Raw genomic sequence first — 18,861 nt, forward strand, 5'->3', positions numbered from 1 at the left:
TCCAGTCAATAAAACAAATTTTTAACTATGCATTGATGTTCTTGCAGAACAAAATTTCTGCGCTACATTATTTCTGTGTTAACAGTTTGCTCTAAGGTTTGAGCTTCCCCAAACCATGATTTATCTCTAGCTAAAGAACACTTTATTACAGCAGTAAGAGATCCTAGCAGAAAATTGGTTCTCCCATTATAAAAGTACATCTGTTTCAGCTAATAAATAAAAGCCTCACCTAATTTACATGTGAACTATGCATATTCTTGTCAATACAATAACAATCATGCATTTTTTACTCTGCCTCTTGTGAGGAATAGATACCTTCTGATTGCAAGTATGAGAACCCAAGTAGTAGCAGAAATTTTTTCCTTGATCATCAAAAGCAATGCGGAGCTCAGAACAGTTTTCAAGATCTGGGCATGCAATCCTTTGAAGTAGCCTGGAATGCCTTCCCTTTTCCATATAGCACTGAAAGTTCCCGGAATCGTTTTTCGGATCCTTGGGCGGGCTTCCTTGGTTTTATCGTCATCATCTGGGTCAGCAGCTTGGATCATGACCTTACACCTGTAGGAAGTAGATGTTAAATTGATTCCAAAGGTCAAGCTTATAAATGAGATAAGAGTGTGAGATAGCAATTGTCAACCTGATGGCAGGATAGGTCAAAACGGTAGCAACACTTTTTGAGACTGCACCTAGAACAAATGCTGAAAAGGCAGAAAGGGCTTCCGGGGATGAGCCCTTGGCCAATTTATCCTGTTTTCCTTTCAGGAGTCTTTGTTTTAGCTGATCAAACACTGTATACTGGTGTAGGATGAAACAATCAGATTCGGCTTCAATTTCAGTTTAAGTAGAGATGGAGGTAACATAATGAGAAAGTGTATATTGAAAGCCAGGATAAGTACCTGAATTGCAGGGTTCGCTGTAAGCAACAGGGAGATTCCAAGACCATCAAATGCATCACTCCAGGTGCCCTCTGTAAGGGTCTTCCACAGCCCTTTGGATTTTCCAAAGGCACTTGTCTGCATCCTTGACGATGCTGTATCCAGAGGCTGCACAGTTATACAACACAGTCATTAAACTTGAAAACTCAGAGATGCAGGTTTCTTGCTTGTCCAAAATCAGAGAGGTAAAAGAAAGTAACCAGAAGCTTTATGACATCTATATAAATAAAGCCCACATTCTTCCTACTCTTTCTGTGTCATATTCAAAATGGGAACAATAGAGCATAACTGATAATACATAGAGGCTGAACTCATGTTTTGCCATAAGGAATTTGTATTCCAGAATCTTAGTATATCATCTAAACACTTCTCAAGTAAAATAGGGGAGGACTTTAAACAAATGGCTCACCTGGGTGGCAATGGCAGTGCAAGCCCCAGCAGCAGCAGCAAGGATCAAGTTTGCTGTTGTACCTATTGATTTAGAACCGCTGGTTTCCAGATATAATCTTTTGAAGTAGCTATACCCATAAAAGTAAACAAACTGAGAAATGAAGGATTGCAGGTTTTTTGTTTCCAGACCCTGATACAGTGAAAGAACCTGCCGAGTGGATATTGCTTCCCAGAATACATCTGAGAGGTTCCTACATAAGCCAAAACCAGAAATTAGGGTGAATTATACACCAAACTAACGCTGATTAAAACATTCAGCACCAAGTATTAACAGATAAAATGTTGTCCCAATGAGGAAGGTCGTAACCATTAGACTCATAAGCTCTACAGAATCAATTACTCCATGTTTCCTAAAGAATGAACCGTAAGACTTTTTATGTTACTGTCATCGGAAACAGGCTACTTGAAACTATATATATACTCGCCTAGCTTACACAGGACCTCTTCCAACTAGTACTTTCCGGGCATAAAGTACCTTGAATAGGTTAGACATATGGAGAGGAAGATTCTAACACTTGGGTTGCATGACAACTTTCTTGCACTAAAGAATCTTAAATCCCCTTCTCATCTGCAACAGTTGCATAATGTTCTCATATAACAAAACTTAACTGGTTTTCGAAGTCTTCAAAATTCTATATTTCTAGAGTATTGCTTTCTTCCATGATGCAAAGTCTGAGGATTTTCATTTCTCAAGCACCAGAACAAAATCACACACGAAAACATGATCTAACCACTCCCAGACGGTAATATTCGATTAAGAACAAAGCAGAGCATTTAAAGGCACCATCTTGAAGTTGGATCGCTACCATGCTCTACTGATCAATAGAATTAGAAATGACTCATGACTCAACTTCTACATATTGCTATCCTATGATCACCAAAATGATGACTTGGGCTTCACCTAATCAAATCATGTTCTTGAACATTAACAACACAAAGCTCCCAACTGCCACCTACCCCAAGAACAATTCACTCACCAACTCCCACAAAAAAAAAAACAGAGAATTTCACCAAAAAACCAATCACAAATCCATGATCCAAACAAAAACCACAGACCCAGATCATAAAACTGAAGAGTGAAGATAAAAGAGATGGGTACCTGTACTTGGCCTGATCATTGGCTCTGACGTCAGCTTGGTACCTGGTTTTGCAGGTGTCAAGTGGGTACAGAATGGTGGTGCTCAACAGTGACCCTATGGCTCCTGAAGTGGCCTCTGATATAGATTCTAGATCCATCCTGATCTTCTTCTTCTTCTTCTTCGTCTTAATTATTTGCTTATTTTCAAAACCAGCACGTAACTTATAAAATTGTGTCTGTTTATATAGGGAGTGTGGGGGACGTTGAAAAGTTGAAGGAAACAGAGAGGGGAGGTCCGATCCGGTGGCGTCTTCTTGGCACTTTGAAAAAACGTGCTTTGTTTTGCCGTCGCCCGATTGATTTGTATTTTTCATATTTTTTTTTTTTCACATTGTTTGTATCCGTGGGTAGGGTGTACCTGTATTTGACGGAATGGTAAGATAGGGGCTTCGAACTCCATCAAAAGTGAAGTGGGGTTAAAAAAAAATTGCATTACCCATTACATTGACAATTACATATAGACTAGGATCACCCAATCTAATTACATATAGACTATAGATACGATCATAATTCATATAAAGTACTATAACAAAGAATCTTTCGATACAAAGGGATATGTAAATAAATTTATAAAGAAAATATCATTATTGAAAACTCATCATTTCTTATGAATTCGTAAAACAATAATTATGACATATAAATAATGTTACCACAATAATAAAATATAGTTGATACAATATCGGCAATCCGCCGGAGGGAGGAAGACGATATTCGTGATCCCCCGGATGGCAAATGATTGTTTTGCCGGATGCCGGTGATGCGCAATTAGGATCACTCCATACCTTTTATATTGTGTGACGGAAGCTATTGCGTCAAAGAGTGATGGGTCACATCCACATCATAGGAAAGATGAGCCAAGGGGTAAGTCGTAGTGTTGCTTCCTAGGCGAGGCCCCGTGTCCTTTTCTCATTTTTGGTATGGCCGTATGGGCATATCTGGCTCCTCGTGTTTCTGTTGCAGCCGACTCTCTTAATCAGACAATTAACAACAATTGCTATGTGCACCCATGAACCAACTGCTATTTGCACCCATCCAAATATCAAAGACCACCTGAGAGAGTAGAGACAAAGATGTACTTGCTTTCGTATCAGATTATCTCAATCCCAACATGTTCTCTACAGTGGGCCTCACTATTAGGTCTATTGTTTGCAAACAGACTGGGCTTCAAAGAATTCATAGTCCACCAACCAACCAAAGACAAGCCCAACTTATCACAGTCCAATGCCAAACAATGATAAAGGTCTTATAGACTTATACCGGGCCAGCAAACATCGTCGGGTCACATGCCCTCACTTCGAAGAAAATCTTGGGTCATGTGGTAGTATCGATGGATTAGTATAACCGTCTAACAAAAAATTATACGTGACAATTTTGTAAGGATATTTTCGATGATTTTATAAAAATAACACATGCTAGTAGACCTCTTCTTGTTGGTCAGGACTCAGTTAGAGAATGCGAGTGATATTCTAATAATTAATATTGCAACTAAAATTTAGTAATGATAATTATGTCTTGATTTATTCACATAAATACACTTTCGCTTTTACAAATCATATTGTATAAACTTCAAGTTGGAATAGTTTTTCACCTTTCCCTCTCTAATATTCTCATGTCAATAATTAGTGATTATATTACAGCTAGAAAATTCATAACTATCACATCACTTTGGTCAACTTCCAAGCATTTTTTCTATTAATCTCTCAACCTTTTCTTACTTGTTGAGTCACAGGTTGCTTAGTAAATAATAGTAATGAATCAATTACCAATAATTTGATAATAAAAAAACACAAAAAAAGTTACCAATCCGTAATTAGCATAGAATTCAGAGCGTTTTATTAAACCTACTTGCTCCATAATTAATCCAACCCAAACTTACATGCCACCCAACCCCACGAACCAACTCAGCTTGCCTAATAAGCCACACCGTCCTACGTGTCACTAGCGCTAAAAAAAAAACGGTGCCAAAAAAAAAAAAAAAAAAAAAAAGAAAAAGACGTTTTCGTTCTGTTACAAAAACCTCTTCCCACTTTCTCTAACGAGCAGCCACACCGGCATCACCACCACCACTTCGTCCCCTAGGGTTTATCTCGAAGCTTCTTCTTCAATCCAGAAGCACCTCTCAATTTAGCCCCTGGATTTTCAGGTATATTATACCTCTGCCATCGCCCTCCCTCTCTCTCTCTCCCACTCTGCTTCTTCTTCAATCCGTTTGAATCTTTCTACTTCTGATAAGTAAAGTCATTTATGCTTTTGCTATGGAATCAGTCGCGAACTCAAGCTTCATAAATTTTATTCCGGATTGAGTTTGAGTTCGATTCCGGCTTTTACTACTGTTTCCGGGAATATTCTGTGTTTTCCGGTACCGGAATCGTTGCGACTTTACTAGCGCAGCGTTGTGGAGTTTGATTTGTGAGTGGTTTTGGTCTGAAATTAGCGTTTTGGGTTTTTGCAGTTCCAATGGCGAAACCTGCAGCAGGAAACGCGAACCAGAACCACGGCGGCCGGACCGCTGTTCGGATTGTTGTGGCGGGAGACCGAAGTACCGGAAAATCGAGCTTGATTGTAACTGCGGCGGCGGAGAACTTTCCGGCTAATGTGCCTCCGCTGCTGCCGCCTACAAGGCTGCCTGAAGATTTCTACCCCGAGCGCGTGCCTATCACGATTATTGATACTTCTTCTAGGTATGAATGGACTCTGGTGCTCCGAAATGGTTGCTTTTGTTGATCGAAGAATGTAGGGAGGTCGGAAGCGGTTGTGTTGTTGAATTGCAAATGTTGCATTTTATGGAGTTCTGGCAAAGTTTATTTCTTACATGATATAAGTTGTAGGTGTGTTTAAAAGGTCTATTAGGTTTTGCCGGAAAATGTAGGGAGGAAAATAGATGTAGATACTCTTCGGAAAATAACTTGTTAATGGTGAGTGGTGATGCTAGATGCCTAGTTTTCTTAACATAGAATACATTTGTATTATATAGTAAGGTGTTAGTTGTAACCATGAAGAACTTTATAGAGTTGGCTAATCCTCCCAGTAAGATCTAAAGTCTGATGCTGATTTTTATTCTGTTTTCTTAATCAGACCAGAGGATAGTGGTAAAGTAGCTGAAGATCTGAAGGCTGCTGATGCAGTTGTGCTAACTTATGCGTGTGATCAGCCTCAGACGCTTGACCGGTTGAGTAACTTTTGGCTTCCAAAGCTTCGTCAGCTAGAGGTGAAAGTTTGTGTGTGTTTTTTTTTTTTTTTACCCCTCATGTGAGCCATTAGGAAAAACAAAGAGAACAGAGCACTGTTGAAAGAAAACCTTAATCTTAATAGATATCAATCACTGTGAAAATGAAACCTGAATATTTTATTGCTTTACTGATCTATTATAAAACTAGTGTGATATAGATGCTAGTGGAGAGCAGCCTTGTGTTTTAGTATGTATTTATGATGGGAATGTATGAAATCTCATGAGCAGGTAAAGGTCCCTGTTATAGTGGTTGGTTGTAAGCTCGATTTGAGAGATGAGAATCAACAGGTGAGCCTGGAGCAAGTGATGTCGCCAATAATGCAACAGTTTCGGGAAATTGAAACCTGCATCGAGTGTTCAGCATATAAGCATATTCAGGTACACTAAAATGAATCTTCTTTTTTCAAGTTCCTATGTTGGTTAAAATGTCACTATTTTGTACAATTCAGCATGCACTGTATATGGCACTTCTTCATATTGTGTATTGGGGTAAACCCTTGTTCATGGGGACTTCCATTATATTTTACACTTTTCCATGAACTTTTTGTTTGTAGCATGCATTTGCATTTCAGTTCATGGATGACTTTTTGTTTATCCAAAGAAAAGGAATTTGATTAATAACTTTATTTTGCAATAGTTTCTTGTTATTTTGGCAATGACATTCTAATGCTTGGAGTCAATACTTTTGACTTATTTCTATTTGCAGATTCCTGAGGTTTTTTACTATGCACAAAAAGCTGTTCTTCACCCAACAGCCCCATTATTCGATCAGGAAACACAGACTTTGAAGGACCAATGCGTGCGAGCCTTGAAGCGGATATTCATTCTCTGTGATCATGATAGGGATGGTGCCCTTAGTGATGCAGAATTGAACGATTTCCAGGTTCTCTTTTTTCTTTTATGCAACAAGTTGCATTCTATTCTTAGTGTTCTTCAAAATCTTAGTGTTTTATGTTACATATCAATATTTATAGTTAGATTCTCAGTTTTTCTTAGCTAAATCAGTGGAATTTATGCTTGAGATTCTTGAAAACTTGAAAACTTGTTGCAAACAGGTTAAATGTTTCAATGCTCCACTACAGCCTTCGGAAATAGTGGGCGTGAAGAGGGTTGTGCAAGAAAAGTTACCGGAAGGAGTCAATGACCGGGGGCTTACACTGACAGGATTCCTCTTCCTGCATGCACTATTTATAGAGAAGGGACGTCTAGAGACAACTTGGACTGTACTCAGGAAGTTTGGCTATAACAACGATATACGACTTTCAGAAGAACTAATTCCATCACTCCCAAAACGGACTCCTGACCAGGTAAGCTTTCATTGAGTTACTATTTTTATTATGTTCTAATGGTGTCGACATGCTTTTCTTCAGTGCTGATATTTTCAAAACTGAAATAGGAGATTCATCGCGTTATGAGTAATCGTTTTCAAGAATTTAGTAACCTAGCATGTTTACTTGTACACTTAAGACCTTTTAAGTTTGGTCAGAGTTGTTGAGTGAGTGCTAGAGTCCCTATTAATTAAGTACGCTTTATTTTGATTTTGAATTGACTCAGACGCCCATAGCTAAATCCTCCAGCTATTATATGTATGTGCGTGCATTGCCTAAACAATGATTCTTAAGATAAACATGGTAGAAGTGTACAAATAAGCATCACTTTAAACTGGACCTTGAGGGCACAAGACTGAGCCTGATCTTGAATAATAGATTGGCTCCCAACTTCATTCAGGTGTTTGAACTTATGCCCTTATGTGATGTGCCATTATCATGCCAGCTTAAGTGCATCATTTTTGTGAAGTTCTTTTATTCATAATATATCTACTATTTTAAATATATCCCACTTTTTCTCTTTACATTTTGTAAGCTAGTTGATGTTGATGTGAACTGTGTGCAGAGCATGGAGCTGACAAATGAAGCAATCGATTTTCTGAGTGCGACCTTCAACTTGTTTGACAATGATGGTGTATGTCTTAGAATATGCTTATTTTCAAAAGCTACTTTCTTTTTAATTACGCTGTTATAATGATGGTGATATAACCATACAATTTTCTCTATGCATTAGTTGTGCTCGTACTGTTTTAATCATGATTATCTGTTATTCCACCAGGATGGGGCCCTAAGACCACGTGAACTGGAAGAACTCTTTTCGACTGCTCCTGCAAGGTAATTTTGTTCCCTCAGAATCATCTTTTCTATGTTTGTTTGCAAGCTGTTTGAGATTGCAGTTTGTGATTTTGCTTGTGTACTATTATGTGACTATTAAATCTCATCAAATTTACAAATAACTGGCTGTGTCGATTGTGTACAAGATCTGACTAATAACATGATTTAGCTGGTCTGCTCTACCTAAATGCTAGTTTTTAGTTAAAAGCTTGTTGTAGAAGCTTCATGGTTTCCATTAGAACTTTTATCAGTACTGTTTCACAGGATATCTATAGATTTCTTACTCAGTCTGAATTCCCATAATTATACTTCCTACTACTACAGTACTACATATGAATATCTTGGCATCTTTTAAGGGTTGCCTTTGAATTTGCAGTCCATTTAGTGAATTTCCATACAAGGATGCTGAAGAGAGAAATGCATTTGGAGGCCTATCACTTGATGGGTTCTTGTCACTGGTATGTATTATCTGCCACACAATCTCTTCTTCCCCACAACCCACAACCAAAATTAATTAAAAAATATAAAAAGTTAAATTTAAAAGATTTACAAATGAACTCCTATGTCTCATCAAATTGTTATGCTTGTATCTACTCAAGCATATGTGTACTTTATGACCTGCACTGTGCATATGTAAACACTTTTCATTTCTCATGTATGCCTAAATTTTTGTGAAAAATGTGTAACTTCAGTGGGCCCTCATGACACTCCTAAACCCAGCCTCTACCTTGGAGAATCTTATATACATTGGTTATGCCGGTGATGTTTCGTCTGCAATCCGTGTGACTAGGAAAAGGCGTTTTGATCGCAAGAAGCAACAATCAGAACGAAATGTTTTCCAATGCTTCGTCTTCGGCCCAAAGAAGGCTGGAAAGTCTGCATTGTTGGATTCTTTTCTTGGAAGGTCTATCTTATGAATCATTATTCAATTTTGGTTCTCCTGGGAAATTGATTTTTTTTTTCTTATGTAAATTAATCAGTGGTAATGGATATGCAGGCCATTTTCTGATAACTATTATCCAACTACTGAGGAGCATTATGCAGTTAATGTTGTTGATCAGCCTGGGGTAAGTTGTACTACAAGATCTTGTGTCTCAAGACTCTTTTAACAGTTGCGTGGATTGTCCCTCCCTCCCTTCTTTTATGCACATCTACATATGTGAGTATTGGCCTCAAGGTTGCAGAGGTTGTTGATGCTGTAATGGACTATACGGGATATCAAATGTATCTCTAAACTGTTTGCACCATACAAATGGTTTACTCACATGGTGTTGCATCTGAATATATTGGTGTTAACTTGATTACTTCGTTTTTTGGAGAGCATATAAAAGTCATTAAAAGTGTCTGACTATGTATAGGTTGACAAGTTACTGTAGTATCAGTCACCGATTAGTAGTAATATCCAACTTGTCATCAATACTTGTGTCAACAGTCAATTTAAACGCATTTCAATGAGACATATAGAGGAACTGTGAGGATAGCTGCAAATTTAGTTAAAGTTAGCTGACAGTTACTTCAAACTTTTAGTTATATAATATCTATGCATGTGAGCTAAATTTTCTTTTGAGTTCTATTATTTGTTCTTTGAGCGATTTTGTAATTCTACAATTGATAACAGGGAACCAAGAAAATCCTAGTGTTGAGAGAGATTGCTGAAGATGGAGTTAGTAAATTACTATCTAGTAAAGAGGCTTTGGCTGCTTGTGACATAGCTGTGTTTGTTCATGACAGGTACTACCTGCAGAAGTCCTTATTGGTTGCATAATTGTATCTGATAATGTAATGGATGCTTTATGAGTTTCCCTGCTAGTACAATAATAGCAGTGTTGTTTTTGCTGTCTATATTCAAGAGTCTGTTCCAGATTTGTAGCTTTTGTTGTACCTTAAAATATCTCTTCCTAATGATATTTAAATAGAAATGTTTTTAATAAGGTCAATTCTGCAGAAGTTTTTCCCATTTAGACCGAGCACTTCCCTTTTTGATGTGGTCACTTTTCATCAGTCTTAATGCACTTTAGTATTGATTTGTTTTTAGCTATTCTCTTTTTCATTTTCTTGTTGCAAGCATAAAACTGTGAAGAGTGTATGCAAGAAAGAAAATATGCTTCATATTGGCATGAGAAATCGAATATCTAAAATTAATTGCATTTATTGTAGTCTAGGAAAAATTTCCATCGAATGACCTTAAGAGGAATTAAACCTATAACTTCTTACCATAATATCCACTGAGTGCATTACTTTAAGATGCATATATTTCTTTACCCTAAAAATGGCAATGCATATTACTGTTGCATTATACTTATGGTGTCTTTTGCTTTGCTAGTTCTGATGAATTGTCCTGGAAGAAAGCAACAGACTTACTGGTAGAAGTTGCTAGTCATGGTGAGAATACTGGTTTTGAGGTGCCTTGCCTCATTGTTGCAGCTAAAGATGATCTGGATTCATTTCCATTGGCCATACAGCATTCTACAAGGGTATTTATTTATCCGCTGACTACATACATCTCTTTTTCTTCTGAAAAAAAAGAACATATACATTATGTTATGGAATTTACTTTTGTACATAAAATTGATTGTCTGCCGAGTGATGAGTTCTGTTGGTATGCAACTCTTCCTGAAAGTTTCTATATTTACTTCTATAGATGTAGACTAACTATTATTTAAAACAGAGACCAGGTTATTGTGCTTTTAGATTCATGCTTCCTAAAAGTTGAGGGAAGGGTTGTGGTGACTCTGACATCAGGCTATTAAAATAGAAGATGAAGATAACAGTAATTCAATGATAAATATTACTAAAAGGTGATATTTTGAAGAGTGAAGTTTGTGTACCCTCTTCTGAATGTATTGACATAGATCTGGTTGTTTGGAGCTTGAAATATATTCTTTGCAGCACTTAATTGGAATTGTTTGCATTGTCTGAAACAAGAAGTGACATGTTTTCAAACTAATGCAGGTTAGTCAGGATATGGGAACAGAGGCTCCTATTCCTATTAGCACAAAGTTGGGTGATTTTAACAATGTATTTCGTAAAATTGTAAGTGCTGCGGAGCACCCTCATTTGAGTATTCCCGAGACGGAGGCTGGAAGGAGTCGCAAGCAATATCACAAGCTCATAAACCGCTCGCTTATGTTTGTTTCAGGTATGTGATCCTGTATATTTCAGCTATTTCTTTGAATCATCTGTCAATTTGTTGGGGCCTTCTGTTTCCGAATCATTATCAATTTTAGTTGTTGGATTTGTTTTGCTCTTTACAGTGGGAGCTGCAGTGGCCATTGTTGGACTGGCAGCGTACCGTGTCTATGCTGCAAGGAAGAATGCCTCCAGTTAAAGGATGATAAAGCTTCATTCAATGATTGGCTTATTAGGAGGCCTATGCCCTCGAACCTGATGGCTTCACAAAGCTATCACCTTCAAATTCCCCAGTTTGTTGGGTTGAATTGTAGAGAGAGTGCAAAAAACTATTCTATTATTACACCCTTTCACCTCTTGCCTTCTCGACAGCGAGACATGGAATGCGCTAATATTACCCAGTTCCTTCCATGGGTAGAGGCCCTTTGAATCAGAAACTACAATGGAATGAGTTATTAGCTTGTGCAGTGAAAATATTTTTGCTATGACTTTACCCAAATCAAGCGTTTTAAGCAACTTTGGACCAAATTTTGCATAACAATGAGAACTTTAATCAATCAAGATAAAAAGCTGGGGCAGACAGGAGGCAAGGAGCTGCCCCAAGTCAAAGTCAAGGTCCTCGGTAGGGCTGCCATTTGATTGGCCTTCGCTCTAAAAATTTTATACCCGGATTCGGAATTACTCTCTGTAATTTTAATGATCTTCCAAAAGTACTGTTACTTTTGACACGTCGATTTTTCGTGTTTGTTGGCTAATCATGCTACGTTCTTATAGCAACCACTGCATTTGTTTTATTTATTATTTTAAAAAAAATTATACCTGAATTCGGAATTACTCTGTAATTTTTCCGATTTTTCAAACTACCGTTACTTTTGACACGTGGATTTTTTGTGTTGGATTTTTGTTTTGTTTGATTTTTATAGAAAAAACAGGAAGGAATTGCATATAAAAGCAAAGTCGTTTGTTCGCCAAAAAAAATGTTCAAAGGTAACAGTGTCCGTTGATGATGCTATTCTCCTTCCGCATTAACAAACTTGAGAAATACTTAACGCAATCTTTCTTGATGCACAATTGCTTTAGCCACCAACAATATCAACATTACCTATATTTTTTTTGCAGAAGTTAGCAAGTGATAACGACTCTCCAATAACAAATTCGGCAACTGATTATATATTCCGACTCTTCCAGTAAGACTGATGAAAACGATCAACACAGTATCTAGATGCAATATGCAATAGTTGCAGCAACGTGAGAAGTGTATTTACAAACATAAAAAGTTTTTTGTTTTTATTATTATTATTATTTTTGTATGGCAAGTATTTTAACATAGTAATAAACATTCACATAAGATTATTGAATAACTTGTGCTGAAAATAGAAATACAAGTAATTGGGTTGTATGATGATTGATTAAATATGATAAGTCCGTGGACAATTTTGGGTGACGTGGAGCTCGTGTGGCAGTGAAGCATGCACACATGGGTAACCTGCTCTGATACCATGATATATATATATATATATATATATATATAATCATTCTCAGGTGCGGATTTCCATTTTTTCCCCACTTTCCGATCACATTTTCACATCTTAGCCGTTCAGTTTTTAGGTCCTAATGTATAGATCATCTCTACAAAATTTCAGCCAAATTGGTGATCGTTAAGGCATCCAAAACTGCAATTTACACGAACGGACCGAATCTGCCGAACCGGAACCGTTCGTGTACATTGTTGTAAATTGCAGTTTTGGATGCCTTAACGATCACCAATTTGGCTGAAATTTTGCAGAGGTGATCTATACATTAGGACCTAAAAACTGAACGGTTAAGATGTGAAAATATGATCGGAAAGTGGGTCAAAACTGGAAATCCGCACCAATGAAAAACTGCGGACGTCCGCAGTGGAGAAGGCCTGTATATATATATATATATACATATATATATATATACTATTATTAAGAGAAGAGGCTTTGTTAGCCAAAACTGAAAATTTTGACAGATTTAACCCTGAAAGATTAAAAAACTTTGACAACAAATTAAATCACAAGGGTAAATAGGACAATTATAAAATAGATTTTATTAAGAAAATTGAAAAGAAATTATCCCACAACCTCCCATTTTCTCTCCCACTATTTTCTCTCTGCAATAACTACCCAATTTATTGCAGATAACTTTTTTTTTTTTACAATTAAAATTTTTCTTACAGATGCAGAGCATGTGATTGCAGACTAATATATATATATATGAACCACAGAAATTGATATAACTATAAGTGTATATGCTTGCATATTTACAGGCTTTAAAACCTCACGAGTAATCGGTCTCTCTCAAATAACAATCTTTTTTTCAAATCAACAAGAACTTGGGTTTTGAGGTCACACAGATAACACAGTCTTCAGAGAATCACTTCAAGAAGAATCAAACTATACTTCTTGATTTTCAGTCGAAGTGTTTACGATTCAATCTTAATTTTTCTTTTCATAATGATCAAAAATCATAACTAAGAAAACATTGATCCAAAAGTTCACATGAAACATATGATTTGAACTGTTATATATACTGAAAAAGCATTTAAATTTATAATTCGGTAACCTCCAACACCTTCATTCTCAGGTTGCTGAATATAATCAAAAGATTGCTAGTCTAGACTCTAAACCCTTATCACCCCTCATTTGTTCATCTCGAGTGTCACTCATTCCACTTTGGCGTACTCCGCGAAGCTATAACATCTCTTGTCACATAAAACAGTAATTCAAACAACACAAACAAAATGAAGGCTGTTGTGTTGGTTTTCCTGCAATTACAAGCATGACAGACAGATTTTGGTCATGCTTAACCTTTGTCTTTGGGTTAAAAGCTGGGTGCCTCGAAATTATAACAACCCCAATATCCTGCAGTTTGGCATGCATTCATTATAGATTTTGGTCCCGTAAATTTTTAAACATAAACACAATGAGCGTGACACCTGTGGTGAAGAGTGCCTACAGGCACAAGTTTTCTAGAAGTCATAAGAATCAAGTGCTTGTATTACAATAGATTAATTGGAATTCGAGTGATTGCGAGTGGTACTCTTTTCCCCACCCTTGGTTTTTCAACTGCAGAAGCTTCGTTGAGGGCACATTGAAATGTCCTGGAGTTGTATTAGTTACTTCATTAATGATATTGCAGAAAACCTGACATGACAATATCAGTCCACCACGAAGATCAAGAAGTTAGCAAAAGACCTAGCAGCTACATAATGCTTATTCCTTCTTAGATGAATCTGAGGCCGGTTAAATTTGTTTCCAAAAAGCAACTAAAAAGCATATCGATTGTGAGTCCTATACAAGAAACAGGCTTGACTAGCAAAGCTAGGCTGAGAACAATCGCAATGCGGTAGAACTGCATGAGTAGCATAAAGAACTGATGAACTGGTCCAATTCAGCTCCCATTCTGTTTCCAGCATGTTGGATGCTAACAAGAAAAGAACAGAGCCAACTGATTTTGATTTGAAACAAAAAATGCTCTGAAAAATTCCCCAAACTTCAAATTGTTCTTAAACCTTTAGATGGCTTCTCCAAACACTGAATATGCTCTAAGCTGTTTGAAACAAAACATACAGGAATCTCAGTTATGAGACTATGAATTATCATAACGTTTAAATTAACCAAATCAAACAAGGGACAAGCTTCTATGAATTATCATAACCTAAATCTGCCAGGTTGTCTACCACAAAGTTGGCTTCTCGAAAAATATGTTGAAATTTAATGAAGTGGAACTTGGCTGCCAGACAAACATGCAATGTCATCAACTAGAAGCTTGATCCGCCAAGGAGAGGGGGGTCTTCTTGAGAATGCAGTCAATAAGCAGCTTGGATTCACTTTCCACCCAAAGAAACTTGCATTCCTTCTTTTTACACCATTAAGATTTTAAAAAGTTTTTTTTTCTATTTTTTATTTACTTCTATTTTCATTTTTTAGTTAATTTAAATTAAAAAAAATTATATGGGTTACAGCGGGTGTCTTGACATTGCATGTGAATGATAAACCAATCATCAATTGATCAAGTTGCATGGCTTATCTTCTGTTGCATGATATTCATCATTGTAATTATTCTCTCTTATCCTAGACATACAAGTAGATAGGTTCTGTTTATCTTTCCTATAGGTAGAGTCTCACTCCTAATACAATTGTACTTTGTAAGTTATTCATCAATATATATATATACAATCGTCAGCCACTATTCTGGGTGTGATTGACAACACTTTATTCAAACCCTTTATGGTATCAGAGCGGATCTCTCTCTACTTGTCATGGGCCAGAATTTGGGTTCCTTATATTGCCATAGGAAAATTCCGATTGGATTGTTACCAAGTGTCCGATGTGGGCCTTGGATTGTTATATTGGCCAAGTCTCCAATATGAGACTTGTGTACCAATTTCTAATGTGGGAATTAGATTGTTAATTAATTTCACGTGCAGACCTAAAATTAGGTTGCACGTGAGGTCTGCACGTAAGGGGGCGTGTTGGAGAGGAAAGATCCCACAGTGGAAAAGTGACAAATAAAATATAACTTATAAGTGGGTGGATCTCACCCAATTGTACTGAGACCTTTTGTGATTAAAACCCAACACCTATCGGGTGGTTAAGTTGTGACAGTATCGGTACAATGGTGGGCCACGGGCCACGCTTGTCGCTGCTTAACATGTGCTTTTCGATGAAGATTGTTTTCCCTTTGCAGAGACTGTTATTACTTCTTCCACCAGCGCCTCTTCATCACAAGGTACTGAATATTCTCTTCCTATTTTCTTTCCATTAACTATTCCTACTTCAACTACACTACTCCCTTCCTCAAATCAAGGTCTATCACAAATCCCATAATTATCTCCTATTTTAGTTCACACTCTTCGTCTCCTACTTCCAGTCTACCACCTTCATCTGTTCCTTCATCTAGTCCACGTCCACCACAAACCCACAATTCTCTCCACCTTTGATTACATCATCTTTGTCTCCCCCTTCAAGTATCTCACCGCCTCTTCCTTCATCTAGTCAACCTCCACCAGAAAACTCTTGCCCACAATTAATCCCATCTAACTCTTCCTTAACAGCCACGTCCCCTAGCCCAGTCTCCTTATCCAACACTACCTCTATTGTGTCACTCCCTAGTACACCTATACTATCACATTCAGAATCATTACAACTTTTGGAACCTGCTAAGAACTTCCATGCCACACAAGCTGCTCCTCCTTCCCATTCCATGGTTACTCGGCTAAAGGATGGCATTAAGAAGCCCAATCCCAAATATGCTCTCCACTCTTCCTTAACTAATGACTTGAAAGAGCCTACATCCTTTCGGAAAGCAGTTACACATGCCTCTTGGAGCACTGCAATGCAAGAGGAATTTGGAGCCTTACAACAGAACAAAACATGGGAACTTGTTCCACCCAGTCCTTTCATGAATGTCCTTCCCAACAAGTGGATCTTCAAGATAAAAAAGAAAGCAGATGGTTCCATTGAACGATATAAGGCAAGACTTGTCGCCAACGGCTTTCACCAACAAGAGGGCATTGATTTCTCTGAGACCTTTTCCCCAGTGGTTAAACATTCCACCACCCGATTAATTCTTGCTTTGGCTGTCAGTAATCGTTGGCATGTTCGTCAATTGGATGTGCACAATGCCTTTCTTCATGGTCATCTCAGTGATGAGGATTATATGCGGCAACCGGTAGGCTTCACTGATCCTCAGTTTCCACATCACGTCTGCAAACTCCGACGGTCACTTTATGGTCTCAAACAAGCTCCACGGGCTTGGTTCCAGTGCTTTGCGGATTACATAGAGTGCTTGGGTTTTCAAGAATCACGTTCTGACTATTCTATGTTCACTTATAGTAATGCTGGTGTCTTCCTCATTCTCTTAATTTATGTGGACGATATCCTCATCACAGGTAATAGCACAACTCACTTGTTCAAGCTTATTACTGATTTGGGGACGATGTTCTCAATGAAGGATCTTGGTTCTATTCACTATTTTCTTGGTGTTGAAGCTTCATATGATGGACCTGTTCTATATTTGACCCAAAAGAAATACATTGTTGATTTGCTTCGTCGCACAAATATGCATGAAGTCAAACCTTGTACAACTCCAGCTCCTTCTGGACAAAAACTGAGCCTTTATGATGGTGAAAAGCTCTCTGATCCTAGTGAATATCGATGTGTTGTGGGTGCTCTCCAGTATCTTACTTTAACCCGCCCTGACATTTCCTACTCGGTGAATCAAGTTTGTAAGTTCATGCATTGCCCAACCACTGTTCATTGGGCGGCTGTGAAACGCATTCTTCGTTATTTGAAGTACTCCATTAATCAACCTGGTTCCCTATTCATTAGTGCCTACTCTGATACAGATTATGCCAGTGATCCCGATAATCGCCAATCTGCAGGTGGTTATTGTGTCTATTTGGGTCCGAATTTGATTTCATGGAGTTCAAAGACTCATAAAACTGTTTCTCGATCGAGTGCCGAAGCAGAGTACCGTCAACTAGCATTTACTGCAGCTGAGATTTCATGGCTTCGTTCCATGTTCTATGATCTTAGTTTATTCCTCCAGTGTCCTACTATTTGGTGTGATAATCTCTCCGCAATTGCTATAGCTTCGAATCCCGTCTTTCATGCTCGCACAAAGCATGTTGAGGTTGATTACCATTATGTTCGGGAAAAAGTTGTCAATAAGAAACTTCAAGACTTGTTTGTTTCTACTACAAATCAGGTAGCGGACATCTTTACAAAAGGTCTGTCCTCATCCAGATTTCATTTTCTTGTCTCCAAGCTTCCCGTTCTACCTAGACCACTCAGCTTGCGGGGGAGTGATAAACCAATCATCAATTGATCAAGCTGCATGGCTTATCTTCTGTTGCATGATATTCATCATTGTAATTATTCTCTCTTATCCTAGACGTACAAGTAGATAGGTTATGTTTATCTTTCCTATAGGTAGAGTCTCACTCCTAATACAATTGTACTTTGTAAGTTATTCATCAATATATATACAATCGTCAGCCACTATTCTGGGTGTGCTTGACAACACTTTATTCAAACCCTTTAGTGAATTCATAGGAAACAATCATGTAGCATGTTTACTCTGTGTAGGCGCAGGGACAAACTAGCCGAGTTTGCAGCATATGCTATTGTCATCATCGAGTGAATAATTCGGCATCCTCCAACACCTTAATTCAATCTCAAGCTGCAGAAACTACCCATTTACTGAAAAAAATCTGTATATCTCGATCTCTGTCTATTTTAATAGCGTGCAACCCTCAGTCCTCCAACCTTTGTAAAGTGGGCAATCCTATAACATCTGCTGTCAAATGAAAGTAATTAACAGAGACAAACCAAATCAGCATGAAAATAGTACTTTGCAACTGTTTCGAGCAGAAGATAGACCTACTTGGTTCTGGTTAAAGCTTGGTACGTGGCTCGGAATTATAATAAAGCAACAATATTATTCTGCAACTTGACAACTTGACATGCATTGGACGAAGTCGTGTTAGCTCAGTGGTTAGACCACCCACTACCTATGTACGAAGTCATGGATTCGAGTCACCATGGGGAATGAGTGAAACCTTTTGATCCTCTTTTAAAATGATAAGAAAGAAAAAAAAAAAAAAAAAACTTGACATGCATTGCTAAATGAGCGAGAAAATTGTGTTTCACACACATTTCTAAGCAGTTGAGAAATAAGCTTTTGCTTTCTTTTTTATTGAAACATGATGGCTTTGGATTTAGAACAAGCAACAATATTATGTGCACGTTCTCATGTTCCGTAAATTTTGTAGCAACATGGATCAAA

General features: G+C 37.7%; 2 protein-coding genes across 4 annotated transcripts; one reads left to right on the plus strand and one right to left on the minus strand.

Moving 5' to 3' along the window:
- LOC112193964 (peroxisomal adenine nucleotide carrier 1) lies at window positions 1-2,852 on the minus strand. The gene is made up of 5 exons (XM_024334227.2): window positions 2,485-2,852; window positions 1,345-1,576; window positions 897-1,043; window positions 638-795; window positions 1-558 (listed from the first exon to the last, which is right to left on the minus strand). Exons 1-5 carry the CDS (start codon window positions 2,835-2,837, stop codon window positions 276-278), a joined length of 1,173 nt encoding a protein of 390 aa, XP_024189995.1. The 5' UTR covers window positions 2,838-2,852; the 3' UTR covers window positions 1-275.
- Window positions 2,853-4,524: 1,672 nt separating this feature from the next.
- Window positions 4,525-11,820, plus strand: LOC112193520 (mitochondrial Rho GTPase 1). 3 transcript variants are annotated; one of them, XM_040516609.1, is made up of 15 exons: window positions 4,525-4,666; window positions 4,976-5,204; window positions 5,599-5,731; window positions 5,981-6,130; window positions 6,459-6,635; window positions 6,808-7,059; window positions 7,646-7,714; window positions 7,859-7,914; window positions 8,291-8,372; window positions 8,607-8,818; window positions 8,912-8,981; window positions 9,533-9,645; window positions 10,238-10,388; window positions 10,867-11,053; window positions 11,142-11,820. In XM_040516609.1, exons 2-15 carry the CDS (start codon window positions 4,981-4,983, stop codon window positions 11,240-11,242), a joined length of 1,977 nt encoding a protein of 658 aa, XP_040372543.1. In that variant the 5' UTR covers window positions 4,525-4,666; window positions 4,976-4,980; the 3' UTR covers window positions 11,243-11,820. The 3 variants fall into 3 exon arrangements, with proteins under 3 accessions (XP_040372543.1, XP_024189463.1, XP_040372544.1); XM_024333695.2 differs by having other exon boundaries at window positions 11,169-11,542; XM_040516610.1 differs by lacking the exon at window positions 4,525-4,666 and adding an exon at window positions 4,695-4,882.
- Window positions 11,821-18,861: the final 7,041 nt, after the last annotated feature.

Source organism: Rosa chinensis, chromosome 3 (assembly GCF_002994745.2).
Source record: "Rosa chinensis cultivar Old Blush chromosome 3, RchiOBHm-V2, whole genome shotgun sequence".
Lineage (NCBI taxonomy): Eukaryota > Viridiplantae > Streptophyta > Magnoliopsida > Rosales > Rosaceae > Rosa > Rosa chinensis.